Source organism: Sapajus apella, unplaced genomic scaffold, assembly GCF_009761245.1.
Source record: "Sapajus apella isolate SASKATOON/1434 unplaced genomic scaffold, GSC_monkey_1.0 scaffold6, whole genome shotgun sequence".
NCBI classification, from domain to species: domain Eukaryota; kingdom Metazoa; phylum Chordata; class Mammalia; order Primates; family Cebidae; genus Sapajus; species Sapajus apella.
The window spans coordinates 554,426-576,965 of NW_022436946.1; the positions used below are offsets into that span (position 1 = coordinate 554,426).

The 22,540-nt window shown below is 43.4% G+C and overlaps 1 protein-coding gene across 1 annotated transcript; it reads left to right on the forward strand.

The window, feature by feature from the left end:
• The first annotated feature begins 1,261 nt into the window (after nucleotides 1–1,261).
• NUP43 (nucleoporin 43) lies at nucleotides 1,262–22,294 on the forward strand. Its single transcript, XM_032274486.1, has 8 exons — nucleotides 1,262–1,450; nucleotides 1,769–1,891; nucleotides 3,345–3,422; nucleotides 5,011–5,191; nucleotides 8,161–8,296; nucleotides 10,442–10,593; nucleotides 16,661–16,783; nucleotides 21,931–22,294. Exons 1-8 carry the CDS (start codon nucleotides 1,331–1,333, stop codon nucleotides 22,158–22,160), a joined length of 1,143 nt encoding a protein of 380 aa, XP_032130377.1. The 5' UTR covers nucleotides 1,262–1,330; the 3' UTR covers nucleotides 22,161–22,294.
• Nucleotides 22,295–22,540: the final 246 nt, after the last annotated feature.

Genomic DNA, 22,540 nt, shown 5'->3' on the forward strand with positions numbered 1-22,540 from the left:
AGGAAGGAAGGAAGGAAGGAAGGAAGGAAGGAAGGAAGGAAGGAAGGAAGGAAAGAAAATATCTAAAATATATGCCATTAATACTCTAGATATCCAGTGCTAGCTCATGCCTGTAATTCAGCAATTTGGGAGGCCAAGGTGGGCGGATCACCTGAGGTCAGGAGTTCGAGACCAGCCTGGCCAATATGGCGAAATCCCGATTCTACAGAAAAATGCAATAATCAGCCATGCATGCTGGTGTCGGCGTGTAGTCCCAGCTACCCTGGATGCTGAGGTGGGAGAATCACCTGAACCTGGGAGGCAGAGGTTGCAGTGAGCTGAGATTGCGCCACTGCCCTCCAGCCTGGGCCACAGAGTGAGACTCTGTCTTGAAAAAAAGCGATGTTGATTTAGATGAACATTGGCTGGGGTCATCGTACAGGAAATGGTACAGGAAATAGCAGATTCTTGAAGGATAGGCAGGATTCTGAGGAACAAAGAGGATGGGAAAAATACTGCAGGTGCAACCAAAAGCACAGAGGAACCTAGAAAACTGATTCCTGGGCCGTTTTCAATAGATATCACCAACCTCATTCTTAATCATGCACATAATGGACTTGACCAAAGCTAGGCAATTGGCATCAAAACTAAAACTGGAGGCCGGGCGTGGTGGCTCACGCCTGTAATCCAAGCACTTTGGAGGCCAAGGCGGGTGGATCACCTGAGGTCGGGAGTTCAAGACCAGCCTGACCAACATGGTGAAACCTCGCCTTAAAAAAAGAAAAAAAAAGCTAAAACTGGAGTCTTCAGAATTCCAACTCCAGGCTTTGACAGTGTGTATTAACTTTGAAGCAAAGTATTTGTTTGAGAAACTATAGGGAGAGATTTAGGATAGTACGTTGGCACTTTATTCGAGGTACTTACATGCGTAAGGACTTTTGAATCGTTTTCTTTGCGCAGTGATCTGCAACTGCTTAGGTGTGGTTTCTACTGCATTGATTTTTTTCTACTGCATTGATTTTTTTCTATTTTTGTTCTTAAATTTTACACTGAACAATTACTGAACACAAGAAAATACTGATATTGCAGATTAGCAGCAAGTCCTACTGCTCAAAGGCCAAAGCGCTCTTGCCTTTGTTCAGAGCTGCTTTATGAGATGGGTCTCTCAGGCTATGTTCTCCCAATTCGCAATGCTGGCTATTCCCACACTGGCTGCCGATGAGAATTGACTCTCTGCAGCCACCGTTTCCCTCCTATAGTCCCATCCAATCAGAGCTCCGCGGGAAGAGGCGGGGCTGAGAGGCGCGCATTGTGCTTGCTTCTCGCAGTACCTGCTGCGTTTGCTTTCGGCATGGAGGAAATTTATGCGAAGTTTGTGTCTCAGAAAATCAGCAAAACCCGCTGGCGACCGCTGCCTCCGGGAAGTTTGCAGACCGCAGAAACGTTCGCTACGGGATCTTGGGACAATGAGGTATCCCTGCTGATAAGGAGCCCCTACCTCCTCCTCCCTTTCTCCGGTTGAGCTGCACCCCTGTCCGCCCGCGCGCCAATTCCCACCTTCTGGTTCTTCTCGCAATTCTAGGTCCCCGGGACCCCTGTCTCAGACGCGGTTACCCCATAGTTCAGAGCCGGTGCCGGTGTGCCTGAGCCTTGTATCTCATTGCGTTTTAAACTCACCATACCATTTGTTTGAAATGTTTTGGAGCAAGATTTTCTGACAGCAGGTCAACTTTTGTTTTCCGAGAGATGACGTTTATGTCATCTCAAGACAAAACTCTTTGTTTTACAGGAAAATTATGTTGCACTGTGGTCTATTGGAGATTTTGGAAACTTGGACTCTGATGGAGGGTTTGAAGGAGACCATCAGTTATTGTGTGATATCAGACACCATGGTGATATAATGGATTTACAGGTAAATGTTTGTAGTATGCAGAAACTAAATTTGAAAGTACTGAGTAATACATGTAAACAAGCAGAGGATCGTAGAGGTTGTCTGGTTTACAGAAAACTGAGTGCCCCATAAGTTAGAATTTGCCTGACGTCATTTAGTCATTTAGTGGCAGAAAAAGGACGGCGAAAGGGGATACAGATTTAATCATACTTTTTATTAATTGACCATCGGCTATGTGCTAAGTACCGTTTTGGGAGCTTTACAAAAGTTAATTTATTGTTGCATGCCGGTGAATCAAGTATCGTTATCTTTGTTTTACTAATGAGAAAATTGAGACTAGTATATCTTGAGCATGTTCTATGTGACAGATACTGTGCAGGGGGTTTTACATCATTTTGTTTTTTGAATTCTCATAACAATTCCCTAAGTAGAAATTAGTACTCCCGTTTTAAAGATTTACCACGATTTAGAGAGCTTAACTTGGCCAAAGTCTCAAAACCAGTAGTGAGTGGTGGGGATGAAATTAAGTTTTCAAATCCTGATGTGGAGAGTCCCTGCATTTTATTCTCCAGAAAGCTACCTAGCCCTAGGAAAGATATTTTCTTTTTTAAAATTTTTATTCTTTTTTTGAAACTGAGTCTCACCCTGTCAACCAGGCTGGAATGCAGTGGCTTGATCTTGGCTCACTGCAACCTCTGCCTCCCCACAAGCTCAACTCATTTTTGTATTATTGTGGAGACAGGGTCTCACCATATTGCCCAAGCTGGTCTTGAACTCCTGAGCTTAAGCAATCGGTCCACGTAGGCCCCCCAAAGTGCTGGGAGAGCCTGTAATCTCTGAAAGGTTTTATTGTGTTGGTCTCAAATTAAATCAATTGTAAGTGAATGTATTTAGAAAAAAAATATTGGTTTTTTTTTTTTTTTTTTTGGAGACGGAGTTTCGCTCATGTTACCCAGGCTGGAGTGCAATGGCGCGATCTCGGCTCACCGCAACCTCCGCCTCCTGGGTTCAGGCAATTCTCCTGCCTCAGCCTCCTGAGTAGCTGGGATTACAGGCACGCACCACCATGCCCAGCTAATTTTTTGTATTTTTAGTAGAGACGGGGTTTCACCATGTTGACCAGGATGGTCTCCATCTCTTGACCTCGTGATCCACCCGCCTCGGCCTCCCAAAGTGCTGGGATTACAGGCTTGAGCCACTGCGCCCGGCCTAAAAATATTGTTTATTTATGAAAATACTCTTATTTTTGATCACTACTAAAAAAAGTAAAAATAAAAATAAAGAAAATACTCTTATTTGTATGGCAGTTTGGACTTTCAGCTCCATTAACACATTTTATTTATTTGCTTAGCACTCATAGACTTCACTTTTCAAAATTGTTGCAAGTTTTACTACTAATCAAGTTAAATAAACAAATGGACTTCCTCCCTACTAATTTTTCTGAATCTTCAGCAAGCAGAAATTTTCTCTTTAGTTTTTTGACCAGGAAAGAATTGTCACTGCTTCATCAACAGGATGTGTAACAGTTTTCCTTCACCATCCAAATAACCAGGTAAAGAACTTTAGTTTGAAAAGTGAATTTTTTTTGATAGAATATTGTTTTCTAGGGAAAAAAAAAAAAAGGAAAAAAAAAAATAATAAAATAGAAAAGTGAATTTTTTTTGAGACGGAGTTTTGCTCTTGTTGCCCAGGCTGGAGTGCAGTGGCATGATCTCGGCTTACCACAATCTCCACCTCCTGGGTTCAAGCAATTTTCCTGCCTCAGCCTCCCCAGTAGCTGGGATTACAAGGATGCGCCACTGTGCCCGGCTAATTTTGTATTTTTAGTAGAGACGGCGTTTCTCCATGTTGGTTAGGCTGGTCTTGAACTCCCGACCTCAGGTGATCCGCCTGTCTTGGCCTCCCAAAGTACTGGGACTACAGGTGTGAGCCACCACGCCCAGCCAAAGGTAACCTTTCTAATAGACATGCCTAGTAAATATCAAGACCCAGTTCATGTTAAGTGTTTTTTTGAGTCATTTACAAAAACCGATAAGAGCTTTATGTTTTATTCTATTTATTTATTTATTTATTTTTGAGACAGAGTCTCTCTCTGTCACCCAGGCTGGAGTGCAGTAACGTGATGTCCGCTCACTGCAACCTGCGCTTCCTGGTTCAAGTTATTCTCCCAACTTAGCCTCCCAAGTAGCTGGGATTACAGGCAGGTGCCACCACACCTGGCTAATTTTTGTATTTTTAGTAGAGATGGGATTTTGCCATGTTGGCCAGGCTGGTCTCAAAGTCCTGACCTCAGGTAATCCACCTGCCACCCAAAGTGCTGGGATTATAGGCATGAGCCACAGTGGTGGACCAGAGATTTATATTTTAGATGTAGGTTCATTCCCATAAGAATATAAACAGTTGCTTTTGAACATCCAACTGCTTGATCCCTAAATGATGTCATTACTGTAGTTTGAGGTAACTGTGGGGCATTATTTTTTTTTTTGAGACGGAGTTTCCCTCTTGTTACCCAGGCTGGAGTGCAATGGCGCAATCTCGGCTCACCGCAACCTCCGCCTCCTGGGTTCAGGCAATTCTCCTGCCTCAACCTCCTGAGTAGCTGGGATTACAGGCACGCGCCACCATGCCCAGCAAATGTTTTGTATTTTTAGTAGAGACGGGGTTTCACCATGTTGACCAGGGTGGTCTCAATCTCTTGACCTTGTGATCCACCCGCCTTGGCCTCCCAAAGTGCTGGGATTACAGGCTTGAGCCACTGCGCCCAGTCTGTGGGGCATTATTAAACAATATTCCTTTTGAATTTAATTCAGTATACAGAACTTCTTTATTTTATTTATTTATTTATTTTTTTAGAGACAAGGTTTCTTCATGTTGGTCAGGCTGGTCCCGAACTCCTGACCTCAGGTGATACGCCCACCTTGGCCTCCCAAAGTGCTGGGTTTACAGGCATGAGCCACTGTGCCCAACCTCAGTATACAGAACTTTGATAGAAGTAGTTTCTAGATTTCATTACTCTAAAGGAAAAAAGAGAGATTTATTCTTCTAGAAGGGTGTGAGTCAGAATTTAAAGATACTCCTGTTGGGAAGAAGGGCTAGTTCCTTAAACTTTCTTTAATAGTATCCTCATTTCTGATGTCTAGACTCTGTCAGTCAACCAGCAATGGACTACAGCTCACTACCACACAGGCCCCGGCAGTCCTTCCTATAGCAGTGCACCATGTACAGGTATTGTGTGTAACAACCCAGAAATTGTTACAGTTGGAGAGGATGGTCGAATAAATCTCTTCAGAGCTGATCACAAGGAAGCTGTAAGAACCATAGGTAAGAAGAATCCCAGCCTGGCCAACATGGTGAAACCATCTCTACTAAAAATACGAAAGTTAGCTGGGTGTGGTAGTACATGCCTGTAATCCCAGGTACTCAGAAGGCCAAGACAGGAGAATTGTTTGAACCTGAGAGGCTGAGGTTGCAGTGAGCTGAGATGGCACTGCCACATTCCTACCTGGGAAACAGAAGGAGACTCCATCTCAAAAAAAGAAAAATCATTTTATTTCTTTCATCTCTCACAGAGTAATTGAGTACTTATGATGTACTAAGTAAATACAGTCAGGCAGCGTGGATCACGAGGTCAAGAGATCCAGACCACCCTGGCCACATGGTGAAAGCCCGTCTCTACCAACAATACAAAACCTAGCTGGGCATGGTGGTGCGCACCTGTAGTCTCAGCTACTGGGGAGGCTGAGGCAGGAGAATTGCTTGAACCCAGGAGGCAGACGTTGCAGTGAACTGAGATCACACCACTGCACTCCAGCCTGGCAACAGAGCAAGACCCTGTCTCAAAAGTAAACACAATGTTAAATGATTGAGGGATATAAAAATACATGGACTGGTGCAGTGGCTCATGCCTATAATCCCAGCACTTCAGGAAGTCAAGACAAGCAGATCATTTGAGGCCACGAGTTCAAGACTAGCCTGGCCAACATGGCGAAATCCTGTCTCTACTAAAAATACAAAAATTAACTGGCAATGGTGGCACCCGCCTATAATCCCTTCAGCTCGGAAGGCTGAAGCATGAGAATTGCTTGAACCTAGGAGGCAGAGGCTTTAGTGAGCCAGTATCACACTACAGCATTCCTGCCTGGGTGACAGCAAGACTGTGTCTCAAAAATATATATATATAAATGTGCGCGTGCGCGCGCGCGCACACACACCCCCCCCCTCACCCCAGGATTCTTTTGTCAAGACAGTATATTGATGAGGCCAGTACAAATGACTGACTAGAGGAGACAGAAACCTTTTTTTTTTCTTTGGCCAGAGGGGATTATCAGATAAAGCATCTGGGAAAAGGTAGTAATTAATAGTTTTTTCTAGGTTCTAGACCATAAGTAATACTAAAAGATGGCATGCTAGACAAAGGGAATAGGCCAGAGGCAGAATAAAGACCTTCAGAGAATGACAAAAAGTATAGTTTGACCCGACTTTAGATATTTATGCAGGAGAGATGAAAGACGAAGCAAGGGAAGGGTAAACGGGCCAGATTGCAAGGAGTCTATAATGCAAAATCACAGAGATTACATCTTTTAGGTGGCAAACTCAGTGTATTGGTTCTCAACTATGCTTCAGTAAGACTTGCCTGAAGAAGTTTTAACTGTCCACCACTCTAGACCTCTTGAATCAGAATCGCTAGGAATTGAGCCCATTAGTCCATTTTTTGTTTTGTTTTATTTATTTATTTACTTTTTAGACGGAGTCTCAGTCTGTCATCAGGCTGGAGTGCAGTGGCATGATCTTGGCTCACTGCCACCTCCGCCTCACAGGTTCAAGCAATTCTCCTGCCTGAGCCTCCCGAGTAGCTGGGACTACAGGCACCCACCATCACTCCCAGCTAATTTTTGTATATTTGGTAGAGATGGGCTTTCACCATGTTGGCCAGGATGGTTTCAATCTCTTGACCATGTACTCTGCCCACCTTGGCCTCCCAAAGTGCTGGGATTACAGGTGTGAGCCACCGTGCCCAGCCTTTTGTGTTGTTTATTATGGTTTTCAGTTCTGAGTTTAATTGCATTACTTTTTTTTTTTTTTTTTTTTTGTGACAAGGTCTTGCTTTGTCACCCAGGCTGGAGCGCAGTGGCATGATCCCAGCTCACTGCAACCTCTGCCTACCAGGTTCAAGCAATCCTCCTGCCTCAGCCTCCCAAGAATCTGGGACCACAGATGCATACCACCATGCCAGGCTAATTTTTGTAGAAATGAGGTTTTACCATGCTGTCCAGGCTGGTCTCAAACTCCTGGGCTCAAGTGAATCACCTGCCTTCGCTTCCCAAAGTGTTAGGATTACAGGCGTGAGCCACTGCACTGGGCAACATCACTTATTTGTTAATTAATGACTGTTGTCTGGTGCCAGTGTAGAGGAATGGCACAAACTAAAGTCTGTAAAGTATATGTTAAATTATGAGGCATAAGTTCTAAACACCAGGAAATCAACAAAAGGACCATTATAACAATCAGGAATGACTTCATAGAGAGGGCGAGAGTTGATGAGGATGAAAATAAGTAGATTTCGGATGAGTCTGCAGAATAATACAAGGTTGGCATGAGCTCTGTAGAAAGCACTGGGGTTTGGCCCAATAGAAGGGAAGTTCTAGGTCAGGAACTAGTGGGAAATAAGATTGTGTTTAGGGGAGCTTGAACAACTCTCTCAGAAATGCAGGGTAACAATCTTAAGAGTTAAAAAAGAATGTATGAAAACTCAGCCTTCCATTTCGAAAACAGTTCAAGGGTGGGCTCGGTGCCTCACGCCTGTAAACCCAGCACTTTGGGAGGCCGAGGTGGGTGGATCACCTGAGCTCAGGAGTTCGAGACCAGCCTGGCCAATGTGATGAAATCCTGTCTCTACTAAAAATACAAAAATTAGCCAGGCGTTGTGGTGTGTGCCTGTAATCCCAGCTACTAGGGAGGCCGAGGCACGAGAATCACTTGAACCCGGGAGGTAGGTAGAGGTTGCAGTAAGCCAAGACCACACCAGTGCCCTCCAGCCTGGGTGACACGACAATATCCATCTCAAAAAAATAAAAAGAAAAACAAAACAGTTCAGGTGTCCTGTAATATTTTTCCATCCAAAGAGAATCCGTTTAAACGTACATTACCGTGCACTTTTCTATAGAAATTTAAATTATGAGTTACTGGAAATTGTATTTGTAATATAGCAATCCATGAAAGGAGTGTGATTTAAGATTTTCTTGGAAAAAAGGAACTCATTAACACATATTACGATTTTTTAAAATTTTTAGACAATGCAGATAGTAGTACACTCCATGCTGTAACCTTTCTTCGAACTCCTGAGATTCTTACTGTGAATTCAATTGGACAGTTGAAAATATGGGATTTCAGACAACAAGGAAATGAGCCTTCTCAGATATTGTCACTGTAAGTATTGATTTGTAATTTCAGTAATGTAATCCAAAATTAATGCGTTCGGTTGTTTATAGCAATTGGCTTTAAGCTATATTGTATTTTAATTACATTTTAAGAGGGTGATCCCTGATTAAATTTGGTAGAGAAAGCATAACTTGATGGGGTTGACACTACTTTCATTTAGTAATTGTTTGTTATAGTGACTCAGAACCTTTACTCTTTGAAGTCTGTATTATTTTGTGGAGAACTTATTTCTGCTCTTTCAATGATTGTTTAATGGATAAAATATATTCCAGATATAATGATTAGGGGAAAAATATAATTCCAGATTTTTTTTCTAAGCAGAAATCTCCCCTTTTAGGTGTACAACCTTTTCTCATAAGAAAATAGAATGTGTCACACTGAAAAAATAGTTACAAAAACTAAGCATTAAATAAGATGATAAATAATATTTAGTACAGTTGATATATGATTTTTTTAAAAAATCTAAGAAGTGCCGAGCATGGTGGTTCACACCTGTAATCCTAGCAGTTTGGGAGGCTGAGGTGGGTGGATCACCTGAGGTCAGGAGTTCAAGACCAGCCTGGCCATCATAGAGAAACCCCATCTTTAAAAAAAAATAAATAAAAAACTAAGAAGTGGAAATGTGATTTGTACATCTTACCATCAGATTACCCTTCATTCATGTGTCCATATTGAAGTGAGAATGAATAATTGTGGCCTTGAATTTTTTCAAAATTGTACTATTTGGAAATATATCTAATTTAGTTCATTTTTTGGCATCATTAAGATTTAGCCAGGCCCGGCGTGGTGGTTCACACCTGTAATCCCAGCACTTTCTTTTTTTTTTTTTTTTTTTTTTTTGAGACGGAGTTTCGCTCTTGTTGCCCAGGCTGGAGTGCAATGGCGCGATCTCGGCTCACCGCAACCTCCGTCTCCTGGGTTCAGGCAATTCTCCTGTCTCAGCCTCCTGAGTAGCTGGGATTACAGGCACGCGCCACCATGCCCAGCTGATTTTTTGTATTTTTAGTAGAGACGGGGTTTCACTGTGTTGACCAGGATGGTCTCGATCTCTTGACCTCGTGATCCACCCGCCTCGGCCTCCCAAAGCGCTGGGATTACAGGCTTGAGCCACTGCGCCCGGCCCAATCCCAGCACTTTCTGAGGCCAAGGCAGGCGGATCACTTGAGGAGGAGTTTGAGACCAGCCTAGCCAACATGGTGAAACCCCGTCTCTTCTAAAAATACAAAAATTAGCCAGGCATGATGGCATGTGCCTATAATCCCACCTACTTGGGGGGCTGAGGCAGGAGAATCACTTGAACCAGGGAGGCAGAGTTTGCAGTGAGCCAAGATCGTGCCATTGCACTCCAGCCTGGGCAAAAAGAATGAAACTCGGTCTCAAATTTTAAAAAAATATTCAGCCAGTAGCTCCAGCCACTAAGTTGTTGTTTAGTTACCATATAGAACATGTTTCTTGGCTGAACATGGTGACTCACGCCTGTAATCCCAACACTTTGGGAGGATCACCTGCGGTGAGAAGTTTGAGATCAGCTGGGGCAACATAGCGAGACCCCTGTCTCTACAAAAACGAACCATGCCTGGCTAGTTTTTGTATTTTTAGTAGAGATGGGGTTTCACCATGTTGGCCAGATTGGTTTTGAACTCCTGACCGCAAGTGATCCACCTGCCTTGGCCTCCCAAAGTGCTAGGATTTCAGGCATGAGCCACTAAGCCTGGTCAAGACCCTTTCTCTAAAAAAAGAAAAATCCAGGCTGGGCACAGTGTCTCATGCTGGTCATCCCAGCACTTTGGGAGGCCAAGGTGGCTAGGTCGCTTGAGGCTGGGAGTTCAAGATCAACCTGGGCAACATGGAGAAACCCCATCTCTACAAAACTACAAAAAGTTAATCAGGCGTGATGGTGCACACAAGTAATCCCAGCTACTCAGGAGGAGGCTGACGTGGGAGGATCACCTGAGCCCAGGGAGTTCGAGCCTGCAGTGAGCCTCGATTGCAGTGCCACAATCCAGCCTGGGTAGCAGAGTGAGACCCTGTCTCGAAAATGACAACAACAACAAAAAAAACATGTTTCTTGTGTTACACAAAGATAAATTATACTTTATCTGATTTTGATGTCAATGTTATCTCCCGCAAAAGGACTGGGGACCGAGTGCCACTCCACTGCGTTGATAGACATCCCAACCAACAGCATGTTGTAGCTACTGGTGGCCAAGATGGAATGTTGAGTATTTGGGATGTTAGACAAGGTACTATGCCTGTATCTCTGCTGAAGGCTCATGAAGCTGAAAGTAAGTATTGTGGAGATACAGAAAGTTTTTATTGGGCGAGTTATATGACATATAATAAGCACCTTTTCATAATGGCACACATGGATCATTTTACATGATAGCTTTTAATTTAAATAATTATCTAATCTCTTTTTACTTGACATTTAAGTTCTTTAACATGTTTCTTTTTTTTTTGAGACAAGAGTTTTACTCTTGTCCATGCTGGAGTGCAATGGCACCATCTCTGCTCACCACAGCCTCAGCCTCCCAGGTTCAAGCAGTTCTCCTGCCTCAGCCTCCCCGAGTAGGTGGGATTTCAGGCATGTGCCATCACACCCGGCTAATTTTGAATTTTTAATAGAGATGGGTTTTCTCCATATTGGTCAGGCTGGTCTCAAACTCCTGACCTCAGATGATCTGCCCACCTCAGCCTCCCAAAGTGTTGGGATTACAGGCATTAGCCACTGCGCCTGGCCTTTTTTTTTTTTTTTTTTTTTTTTTAAGGGACAGCGTCTGAATCTGTTGCCCAGGCTGGAGTGCAGTGGTGCAGTCACGGCTCACTACACCCTTGACCTCCAGGGCTCAGGTGATCCACCCATATCAGCCTCCCAAGTAGATAGGACTATAGGTGTGTGCCACCATGCCTAGTTGATTTTTGTTGTTGTTGTTTGTTTGTTTGTGGATATGGGGTTTTGCTTTATTGCCTAGACTGGTTTCAAACTCCTGGGCTCAAGTGATCCTCAGGAAGTACTGAGATTACAGGTGTAAGCTATGAGCCACCATACCAGCCACAGGTTTCAGTCTTATATCCAAAACTGTACTAAGAATTCTTAGATATTTATGTACCTTTTTTTTTTTTTTTTTGAGACAGGGTCTGTCTCTGTCACCCAGGCCGGAGTATCGTAGTGGTGTGATCATAGCTCATTGCAGCCTTGAACTCCTTGACTTATACGATCCTTCCAATGTGCCAGGATTACAGGTATGAGCCATTATGCCCAGCCTTATGTGCTTCTTTTCTTGAGACGGAGTTTCGCTCTTGTTACCCAGGCTGGAGTGCAATGACGTGGTCTGGGCTCACCGTAACCTCCACCTCCTGGGTTCAGGCAATTCTCCTGCCTCGGCCTCCTGAGTAGCTGGGATTACAGGCATGCGCCACCATGCCCAGCTAATTTTTTGTATTTTTAGTAGAGACGGGTTTCACTGTGTTGACCAGGATGGTCTCGATCTCTTGACCTTGTGATCCACCCGCCTCGGCCTCCCAAAGTGCTGGGATTACAGGCGTAAGCCACTGCGCCCAGCTTTTTTTTTTTTTTTTTTTTTTTTTTTTTTTTTTTTTTTTTTTGAGACAGAGTCTTGCTCTGTCGCACAGGCTAGAGTGCAGTGGCGCAATCTCAGCTCACTGCACCCTCCACCTCCTGGTTCAAGCAATTCTCCTGTCTCAGCCTCCCAAGCAGCTGGGGTTACAGATGTATGCCACTGTGGGCCTAGCTAATTTTTTGTATTTTTAGTAGAGACGGGGTTTCACCATATTGGTCAGGCTGGTCTTGAACTCCTGACCTCGTGATCCACCTGCTTCAGCCTCCCAAAGTTCTGGGATCACAGGCATGAGCCATTGCACCCGGCCTACTTATTTTCTTAGGATAATTCTTTAGAAGTAGAGTTGATAGGTCAAACATTTTGCATAATCCATTGACAAGAGTATTCTACACAAAAATAATACCTGTTGGCCGGGCGCGGTGGCTCACACCTGTAATCCCAGCACTTTGGGAGGCCAAGGCAGGTGGATCACGAGGTCAAGAGATCGAGACCATCCTGGTCAACATGGTGAAACCCCATCTCTACTAAAAATACAAAAAATTAGCTGGGCATGGTGGTGTGTGCCTGTAATCCCAGCTACTCAGGAGGCTGAGGCAGGAGAATTGCCTGAACCCAGGAGATGGAGGTTGCAGTGAGCCGAGATCGCGCCATTGCAGTCCAGCCTGGGTAACAAGAGCGAAACTCCGTCTCAAAAAAAAAAATAAAATAAAATAATACCTGTTTAAGCCAGGCACATTGGCACATACCTGTAGTTCTAGCTACTCAGAAGCCTGAGGCGGGAAGATTGTTTCAGCCCAAGAGTTTGAGGTCAGCTTAGGCAACATAACCTTTTTAAAAAGCTAATAATACTAATTTAAGCCAGGTGGGGTGGCATGCACCAGCTTCTCAGGAGGCCAAGGCAGGAGAATTGCTTGAGTCCAGGAATTCAGGCTATAGTATATTTTTATTGCATCTGTGCACTCCAGCCTGGACAATACAGTGAGACCCCACCCCCCTAAAAAAAAAAAGGTAACAAAAATCATGCCATTTTATATTGCCATAGTTAAGTGTGCAGGAATGCCCTTTTCACATGCAAATGCAGGCTATTTGTCATATTTGCTAATGAATGCTGTGCTCCTCAATTTATTGTTGCATCTTTTTTTTTTTATATGAACCATAGATTTATAAGCTTTTCTTTTTTCCGCCTTTTGATTCTGGTGGAGATGATTTGACTGGACAGAAATTTTTCATTTTATCGCTCTGTCTTTGATATCATGCCAGAATGGATTATACTTTTTTTTTTTTTTTGAGATGGAGTCTCACTCTGTTGCCCAGGCTGGAGTGTAGTGATGTGATCTCAGCTAACTGCAACCTCCGCTTCCCAGGTTCAAGCCAGTCTCCTGCCTCAGCCTCCCTAGTAGCTGGGACTACAGGCATGTGCCCCCTGGCTGATTTTTATATTTTTAGTAGAAATGGGGTTTCACCACATTAGCCAGGCTGGTCTCCAACTTCTGACTTCAGGTGATCTGCCTGCCTTGGCATCCCAAAGTGCTGAGATTACAAGCGTGAGCTACCACACCCAGAGATAAACTTTTTTTTTTAAACAGTGTCTCTGTCACCCAGGTGGAAGTGCAGTGGATCACAGCCCACTGCAGCCTCAGCCTCGCCTCCCTGGCTCAATAAATCTTCCCACCTCAGCCTCCCAAGTAGCTGAGGCTGCAGGCGTGCACCACCACACCCAGCTAATTTTTTATTTTTTATAGAGACAGTCTCCCTATGTTGCCCACGCTGGAGTGCAGTGACATGGTACCTCATTTCAGCCTCAACTTTCCTGGGGTCAAATGATCCTGCCTTGCCCTTCTGAGTATCTGGGACTGCAGATATGTGCCACTACATCTGGCTAATTTTTTTTATTATTATAATTCTATAGAAATTATGATTCAAAAAAAGAGTCCAGGCACGGTGGCTCACGCCTGTAATTCCAGCACTTTGGGAGGCCGAGGTGGACAGATCACGAGGTCAAGAGATCAGGACCATACTGGCCAACATGGAGAAACCTCGTCTCTACTAAAAATACGAAAATTAGCCAGGTGTGGTGGCTCATGCCTGTAATCCAAGCACTTTGGAAGCCAAGGCGGGTGGATCACCTGAGGTCGGGAGTTCAAGACCAGCCTGACCAACATGGTGAAACCCCATCTTTAAAAAAAAAACAAAAACAAAAATTAGCTGGGTGTGGTAGTGCATACCTGTAGTGCCAGTCAGGAGGCTGAGGCAGGAGAATTGCTTGAACCCAGGAGGCAGAGGTTGCCATGAGCCGAAATCACGCCATTGCACTCCAGCCTGGCGACAGAGCAAGACTCCATCTCAAAAAAAAAAAAAAAAAGAAAAGAAGAGAAATTATGATTCCATAAAAGATTTTGAGGAAATGAGGGAGGCTGATATCTTTCAGAATGCAGTGTGATTTTGGAATACATACAGTTTCTTTGGGACTGGGCACAGTAGTTTATGCTTGTAATTCTAGCACTTTGGGAGTTCAAGGCAGGCAGATCACTTGAGCCCAGGAATTTGTGACCAACTTGAGCAACATGGAGAAACTCTGTCTCTGTTAAAAATAAAAAATTTAGGCCAGGCACAGTGGCTCACACCTGTAATCCCAGCACTTTGGGAAGCCAAGGTGAGTGGATCATGAGGTCAGGAGTTCGAGACCAGCCTGGCCAACATAGTGAAACTCCATCTCTACTAAAAATACAAAAATTAGCTGGGCATGGTGGCACATGCCTGTAGTCTCAACTGCTTGGGAGGCTGAGACAGGAGAATTGCTTGAACCTAGGAGGTAGAGGTTGCAATGTGCCAAGATTGTGCCACTGCACGCCAGCCTGGGCAACAGAGCAAGACTCCATCTCAATAAATAAATAAATAAATAATACAAAAATTAGCCAGGCTCAATGACTCACACCTGTAATCCCAGCACTTTGGGAGGCCAAGACAGGCAGACCATGAGGTCAGGAGATCGAGACCATCCTGGCCAACATGATGGAACCCCATCTCTACTAAAAATACAAAAATTAGCTGGGTGTGATGGCGCACATCTGTAGTCACAGCTGTTCGGGAGGCTGAGGCAGGAGAATCACTTGACCCTGGGAGGTGGAGGTTGCAGTGAACCAAAATTGCGCCACTGCACTCCAGCCTGGCGACAGAAAGAGACTCCATCTCAAGAATAAAACAAAACAAAACAAAACAAAAATTAGCTGGGTATGGTGACGCATGCCTGTAGTCCTAGCTACTTGGGAGGCTGAGATAGGCAGATTGCTTAAGCCTGAGAGGTCAAGGCTGCAGTGAGCTGTGACCATGCCACCCTGCACTCCAGCCTGGGAGCCAGAGCAAGACGGTTTCAAAATAATAGAGAAATTCTTTGCGTTGAATTATGTAGAAGTTTGTCACTGATCTGTGTTCCTAAAGTATGAAGCATAAATATGTGGGCTAAGAAATAGTTTCTCTTGATAAATAATCAGCAAATAAAAAATAAAAATCCCTCCATCTGAAACTGGATTCAAATTTTTGGAACATTTCCAAACTTTTGTTTGTAAGAAGTCAGTTGCTATTCCTATAATAGAGACCAGAAGTATTCAGAATCTTGGCATTAACCAATATTGGATATTGCCTCTTAGAAATCATTTTTATTTTTCTATTAGGGTCTTTCTCAGTCTTTCCAATGATACAATCTTCATATATTAATGACACAGGAGTTGAAAAATATGACAACTTACCAATTAAAAAAAAACTTTTCCATCCTGGCTCAGTGGCTCATGCCTATAATCCCAGCACTTTGGGAGGCCAAGGCAGGTGAATCATTTGAGGCCAGGGGTTTGAGACCAGCCTGGCCAACATAGTTAAATCCTGTCTCTACTAAAAATTCAAAAATAGCCGGGCATGGTGGCAGGCACCTGTATTCCCAGCTACTGGGATGCTAAGTTAGGAGAATCACTTGAACCCAGTAGGAGGTTGCAGTTAGCCAAGATCGCACCACTGTACTCCAACCTGGGCAACTGAGTGAGACTACATCTTAAAAGAAAAAAAAAAAACTTTTCCTTAAAAAATAGTCATTCCTAGCCAGGCACACACCTGTAATCCCAGCACTTAGGGAGGTTGAGGAAGAAGGATTGCTTAAGGCCAGGAGTAGAAGACCAAGGTAGACAACATAGCAAAGCCCTGTCTCTATTTAAAAAAAAAAAAAATAACACACCTTTTTCATAAAAAAATGTAATAGGTTAAATGTTTTAGCAATATTTTCATTTATTTCCTTGCCCAGTACACAAATTTATATGGCTTCTTTTTCCTTTTCTTTTTTTTCTTCCAGACAGTCTTACTCTGTTGACCAGGCTGGAGTGCAGTTTTGCAGGCTTGGCTCACTGCAACCTCCAGCTCCTGAGTTCAAGTGATTCTCCTGTCTCAACTTCCCAAGTAGCTGGGACTACAAGCATGTGCCACCAAGACTGGCTAATTTTTGTATTTTTAGTAGAGACAGGGTTTCACTATGTTGCCCAGGCTGGTCCTGACCTCTGGTGATCCACCAACCTCAGCCTCCCAAAGTGTTCTTTTTCCTTTCTACATGTTATAGCCATTGGAGAGTTATGTCTTTTCTTTAATTCTGAAGCCTTTAATTTTTATGATAGACTTGAGGCTTGAAGGTATGTGATGGAGGATAATAGAAGATGGTGCCTAGAGATGGGGGTTAATGTTGTTTGTTCAGTGAATCTGCACAGAAATGAGCTCCTTGGTTTTTATCTCTTAGTGTGGGAAGTTCACTTTCACCCATCCAACCCAGATCATCTGTTTACCTGCTCTGAAGATGGATCCCTCTGGCATTGGGATGCCTCCACAGATGTACCTGAAAAGTCGTTACTCTTTCATCAAGGTAAAACTTTTTAATGAATATTGCTATGTTTAATTTTTTTTGTTGTTTAAGATAGAGTCTCGCTTTGTTGCCCAGGTTGGAGTGTAGCGGCACAATCTCAGCTCACTGCAACCTCCACCTCCTGGATTCAAGCAATTCTCATGCCTCAGCTTCCCGAGTAGCTGGGGGCTACAGGCGTGGGCCACCATGCCCAGCTAATTTTTTTGTATTTTTAGTAGTGATGGGGTTTCACTGTGTTGGCCAGGCTGGTCTCAAACTCCTGACCTCAAATGATCTGCCCGCCTCAGCCTCCCAAAGTGCTAGGATTACAGGAGCCACAGTGCCTGGCCTTTTTTTTCTTTTTTGAGAAAAAGTCTTAGTCACCCAGGCTGGAGTGCAGTGGCGCAATCTCGGCTCACTGCAACCTCTGCCTCTTGAGTTCAAACTTTTCTCGTGCCTCGGTTTCCCTAGTAGCTGGGATTACAGGTGTGTGCCACCATACCTGGCTAATTTTTTTTGTATTTTTAGTAGAGATGGGGTTTTGTTATGTTGGCCAGACTGGTCTCAAACTCCTGGCCTCAGCGATCTGCCCACCTCAGCCTCCCCAAAGTGCTGAGATTATAGGTGTGAGCCACTGTGCCCAGCCTGTTATGAGTAATTTTGTTAAACTTTTTTTTTTTTGAGACAGACTCTCGCTCTGCTGCCCAGGCTGGAGTGCAGTGGCATTGTCTTGGCTCACTGTAACCTCCACCTCCTGGGTTCATGTGATTCTCCTGCCTCAGCCTCCCGAGTAGCTGGGATTACAGGAACCCACCACTACACCCAGCAAAGTTTTTCTTTTTTTTTTTTTTTCTTTCTAATTTTTTGTATTTTTAGTAGAGATGGGGTTTCACCATGTTGACCAGACTGGTCTTGAACTCCTGACCTTGTGATTTGCCCACTTCGGCCTCCCAAAGTGCTGGGATTACAGGTGTGAGACACTGCGCCTGGCCTCATACTTTTGTTTTGTTTGAGACAGCGTCTTACTCTGACATCCAGGCTGGACTGCAGCGGCATAATCATGGCTTGCTACAGCCTCACCCTCCCAAGCTCAAGTGATCCTCCTGCCTCAGCCTCCCAAACAGCTGAGAGCAAAGGTACATGCCACCACAACCAGCTAATTTATTTTTTATTTTTTATTTTTTTTGTAGAGACAAGGTCTCACTATCCTACCCAGGCTGGTCTCAAACTCCTGAGCTCAAGCAATCCTCCTGCCTGGGCCACCAGAGATGCTGCAGTTATAAGCAGGAGCCGCTGTACCCGGCCTTATTATACTTTTAAATACCAAATTAGACATATTGTATTTTTTACTTAAAGGCAAAACATTTTTATTCTCTTACCTCAGAGTAAATTTGAATATAACAGGGCTTGAAATCGGACTGTTAAGTTACTTACTACTGTATTGCTGATGGCTAGAAATGCTGTAAGCTGGCTCACTTGAGACAGCCAGCGTTCTCCTTTGTGAGTGCCATTAACCTGGACCCTCATGCCCCAGCACAGACACAGACAAATCTTTTATATTGCATTACCAAGTTTGGGTGAGTGGCAAGAAGCAAGTTGATATTTGATGTAACTGAAGATACTGGTTTCCTCTCAGGTTAAAAGGCCTGATCTTAGCCAGGCGCAGTGGCTCATACCTGTAATTCCAGCACTTTAGGAGGCTGAGGAGGGTGGATCATGAGGTCAGGAGTTCAAGACCAGCCTGGCCAATATGGTGAAACCTTGTCTCTAGTAAAAATACAAAAAATTAGCTGGGTGTGGTGGCATGCACCTGTAGTGCCAGCTGCTCAGGAGGCTGAGGCAGAGAATTGCTTGAACCCAGGATGTGGAGGTTGCAGTGAGCCGAGATCATACCACTGTACTTCAGCCTGGGTGACAGAGCAAGATTCCATCTGAAAAAAAAAAAGGCCTGCTCTCCTCATTATAGTCAGTGGTAGTTTATGGTCAGCCAAAACCCATATGCTTATAATCAAGGATGTGTGTGTGTTTTTGCATTTTCCAAGTTTCCTGTTTCTGAGAGTTTGTCTATGGTTCCAAAGTTCGTTTGCTTATTCATTCAGAAATATTTACTGAATGCCTATCATGTGGTAGGCATTCTTCTAGGTGTTAGGGTGTACAACAGTAAGCAGAACAAAATGTCAACGCATAAAGCAAATATTCTAGCAGACAGTTAAAAAATAGATAATTAGAGTCCAATCAGAGTATCAGAAACTACCTTAGAGGTAGAAGGAAGTGGTCTCACATGTGTTAGAAGGGCTAGGAAAATAAAAGGGAATAGGAGGGGTGCCGGGAGAAAAAATAGGAAGAAAAGAGAGCACCCAGAAATAATAATTGTTAGTACCCCTGCTGCTGCACTGTTGGAAATGCTGTAAATGTTCTGGATCGGGCACAGTGACTCACGCCTGTAATCCTAGCACTTTGGGAGGCTGAGGTGGGCAAATCTCGAAGTCGAGATTGAGACCATCCTGGCCAACATGATGAAACCCCATCTCTACTAAAAATACAAAAATTAGCTGGGCATGGTGGTGGGCTCCTGTAGTCCCAGCTACTCGGGAAGCTGAGGCAGGAGAATTGCTTGAACCCGGGAGGCAGAGGTTGTAGTGAGCTGAGCCCGCCACTGCACTCCAGCCTGGTGACAGAGTGAGACTTTGTCTCCGAAAAAAAGTTGGTTCTGAATCAGCAGAAAAGGCACTACCTCAACCAGACTGGAACTACCACCAATGTTATTGCCAGAAACCTGGAGCAGGAAGGAGCTGCTTCTTCCCTCTGCCTTCCAGTCACCCACCATTAATACCTCCCGTTGGCAGGCCCACTGATGGCAGATGGTAAAGCAGCCTGGAAAGTGGAGTTTGCCGACTTCTATCCCCTGCAGTATATAGCGGAGCACAGAAAAGTGGGAAAGAAAACTGAAAAGAAAAAGGAGGCCAGGCATGGTGGCTCACGCCTGTAATCCCAGCACTTTGGGAGGCCGAGGCGGGTGGATCACCTGAGGCCAGGAGTTCAAGACCATCCTCATCCAACACGGTGAAACCTTGTCTCTACTAAAAATACAGTAATTAGCCAGGCGTGGTGGTGGGCGCCTGTAATCTCAGCTACTGGGGAGGCTGAGGCAGGAGAATCACTTGAACCTGGGAGGCAGCAGTTACAGTGAGCCAAGATTGTGCCACTGCACTCCAGCCTGGGCAACAAAGCGAGACTCCATCTCAAAAAAATAAATTAAGAAAAAGGAAAATAACGTGGCCAAATACACCGCTAATTACCATGAAGAGTACAGCAGAGTAGGAGGATAAAGAATAGAGACAGAGGTGAGGGGAACTACTCTAGTGAGAGTCCAAGGAGAGGCCATTTGAGAGAAGGAACATTTGAGCAGAGTCTTAGGAGAAGTGAAGGTGTAAGTGACATGAAAGCATTCCAGGCAGAGGAAACAGCAAATGCTGAGGGCCTGAGACAGGCAGAGAACAGCAAGGACACCATGGTTGCAGCTCAGCCAGCAGGGTAGAGTGGTGGGAGATAAGGGATGGTGGCTGAGGAGTCATGAGACTTTGTAGCCCATGATAAGGACATTAGACTGTGGGATGGGGGAGGAGAAGAGTGGAAGCAGATAGATGAGGAAAGGAGTCTTATCACAGTGGCTTGAATAATATGTTAATCTTTACAGTGTCCAAGAGCAATGTAAAATATAAGAATAGTAAAAGATAGAAAAATTAAGGGGAAAAATTTTTAAACTTCTCTAGTAAAATTCTGGAGTGGAGAGCATGTGTGGAACATGCATGCATGTCTATGCTAACTTCATCTACAGAGAAATGAACAGCTTCATCTAAGGATTAACTAAGTATATACTTGGTTTTTATTTCCTTCCTCCGCTAACCACACAGTCTTGAACTTGCAAGTTTACTTTTAAGGAACCTTGGTTAGACTGGAAATAAAACTTTATCCTGTGTCTACTATTGCAAGGCACAGTATATTAGACACTGTGAAAAAGTAAAACAAATAGGAAATATGCCACCTGCTCTTAAGACATAGTCATGGATGGAGGCATGGAAAGTTCAATTAGGTTATAAGAATTGTTACAAAGTAGTGCTGAGGGTTCAAGGAAAGAAAAGAAAAACATGAACTAGAGGTTGTCTTCAAAGTTTTCTTAGAGAAGGAAGTTGAGCCACATTTTAAAGGATTAGCAAGATTTTAAATGTACTAATCTTTAAGCTTCAAGACATGGGGACTTTGCACAGAGCACTTAGCACAGAGCCTGGCACATAGTAGGTACTCAGTCATTTGCTGAGTGAATTAAATTTGTACTTATTTGGTATGACAGACAGCAAGTTGAAAGGAAAGTTGTAAATAATGCCTAAAATGGAAATATACTGCTTCTGCCTGCCTCACTTTACACTATATTAAGTGCAGTGCTCTGTTAGAGATAAAGCTTGTAATCTAGTAGTGTTCTTATTTACTTTTAAGAACATTTATCTAAAAAGCATAAAAAAGATCCGAAGTAAGGCGATTATATTTTTAGAAATATAGTAACAAATATATATTTAGAAATATATATATATATTTTTTTTTGAGACGGTGTTTATCCATGTTGGTCAGGCTGGTCTCGAACTCCTGACCTCAGGCAATCCACCCGCCTTGGCCTCCCAAAGTGCTGGGATTACAGGCGTGAGTCACCACGCCTGGCCTAGAAATATAAATCTAGAAATATTCAACTAGATATGTGTCTAGAAATTCTTTTTCATGATCATTTATTACCTAAGAGTTTATATTTCCATATATTACCTACATTTTTGGTTTCTTTTTTTTTTCTTTCTTTATTCAACTTGTCTGCTGGCCATTTTGCTACCTTTCTGAGACTTTCCAATAAAAGATTAACAGAAAGAGTCAGTTGAAATCATCTGCTTTGCCTGAAGACTTCAAGTTTGGTATCCATATTATCCCATGGAAATTTGAATATTTAATATCACTGAATAAGCCTTTGGTCAAAAACGGTTTTGTATAATAATGGAATTATTAACCTGTTATTCTGAGAATTAAACACATTGAAATCATCACCTGTCTAAATATCAGTAGAAGTTTGCATGTTTACTAATATAAAAATCATCTTAAAATTTTTTTCTTTTCTTGTTTTCTTCCAGGAGGAAGAACCAGCGCGTTTTTGTCTCATAGCATTAGTAACCAAGCTAATGTTCACCAGTCTGTCATTAGTTCCTGGCTCAGCACTGATCCTGCAAAAGACCGAATTGAAATCACAAGCTTACTTCCCAGTAGGACTCTGTCTGTGAACAGTTTGGATGTTTTAGGTCCTTGTCTTGTTTGTGGAACCGATGCAGAAGCAATTTATGTTACTAGACATCTTTTTTCGTAGAAGTACTGTAATTTTAAGATTTCAGATAGAGAACATACAATTAGCCTTTTGAAATCCAACATCTGTGCAAAGTTTTATTATCAGAAAATATGAGATTTGCAGGGGAAACATCAATAAACTACCATTAATGTCAATGCCCAGTTTTGGTTTTTGTTAGCCTGACACTCCCACAACAGTTGTATAATACGATGGATGACTGAGGGCAAAAGATTGTGAACATGTGGAAGAAAATCAGTGGGATTCTGGTGCTGATGAATAGGTTGCCTTCAGAGTATTATTGACAGCTCATGGAACTAGTTCTTTGTTTTTGATGTGGGAATTAACACAACATCAGTGGTGGTTATGGGAACCACCAATGGGTTCCTACAATTTTTATCAGT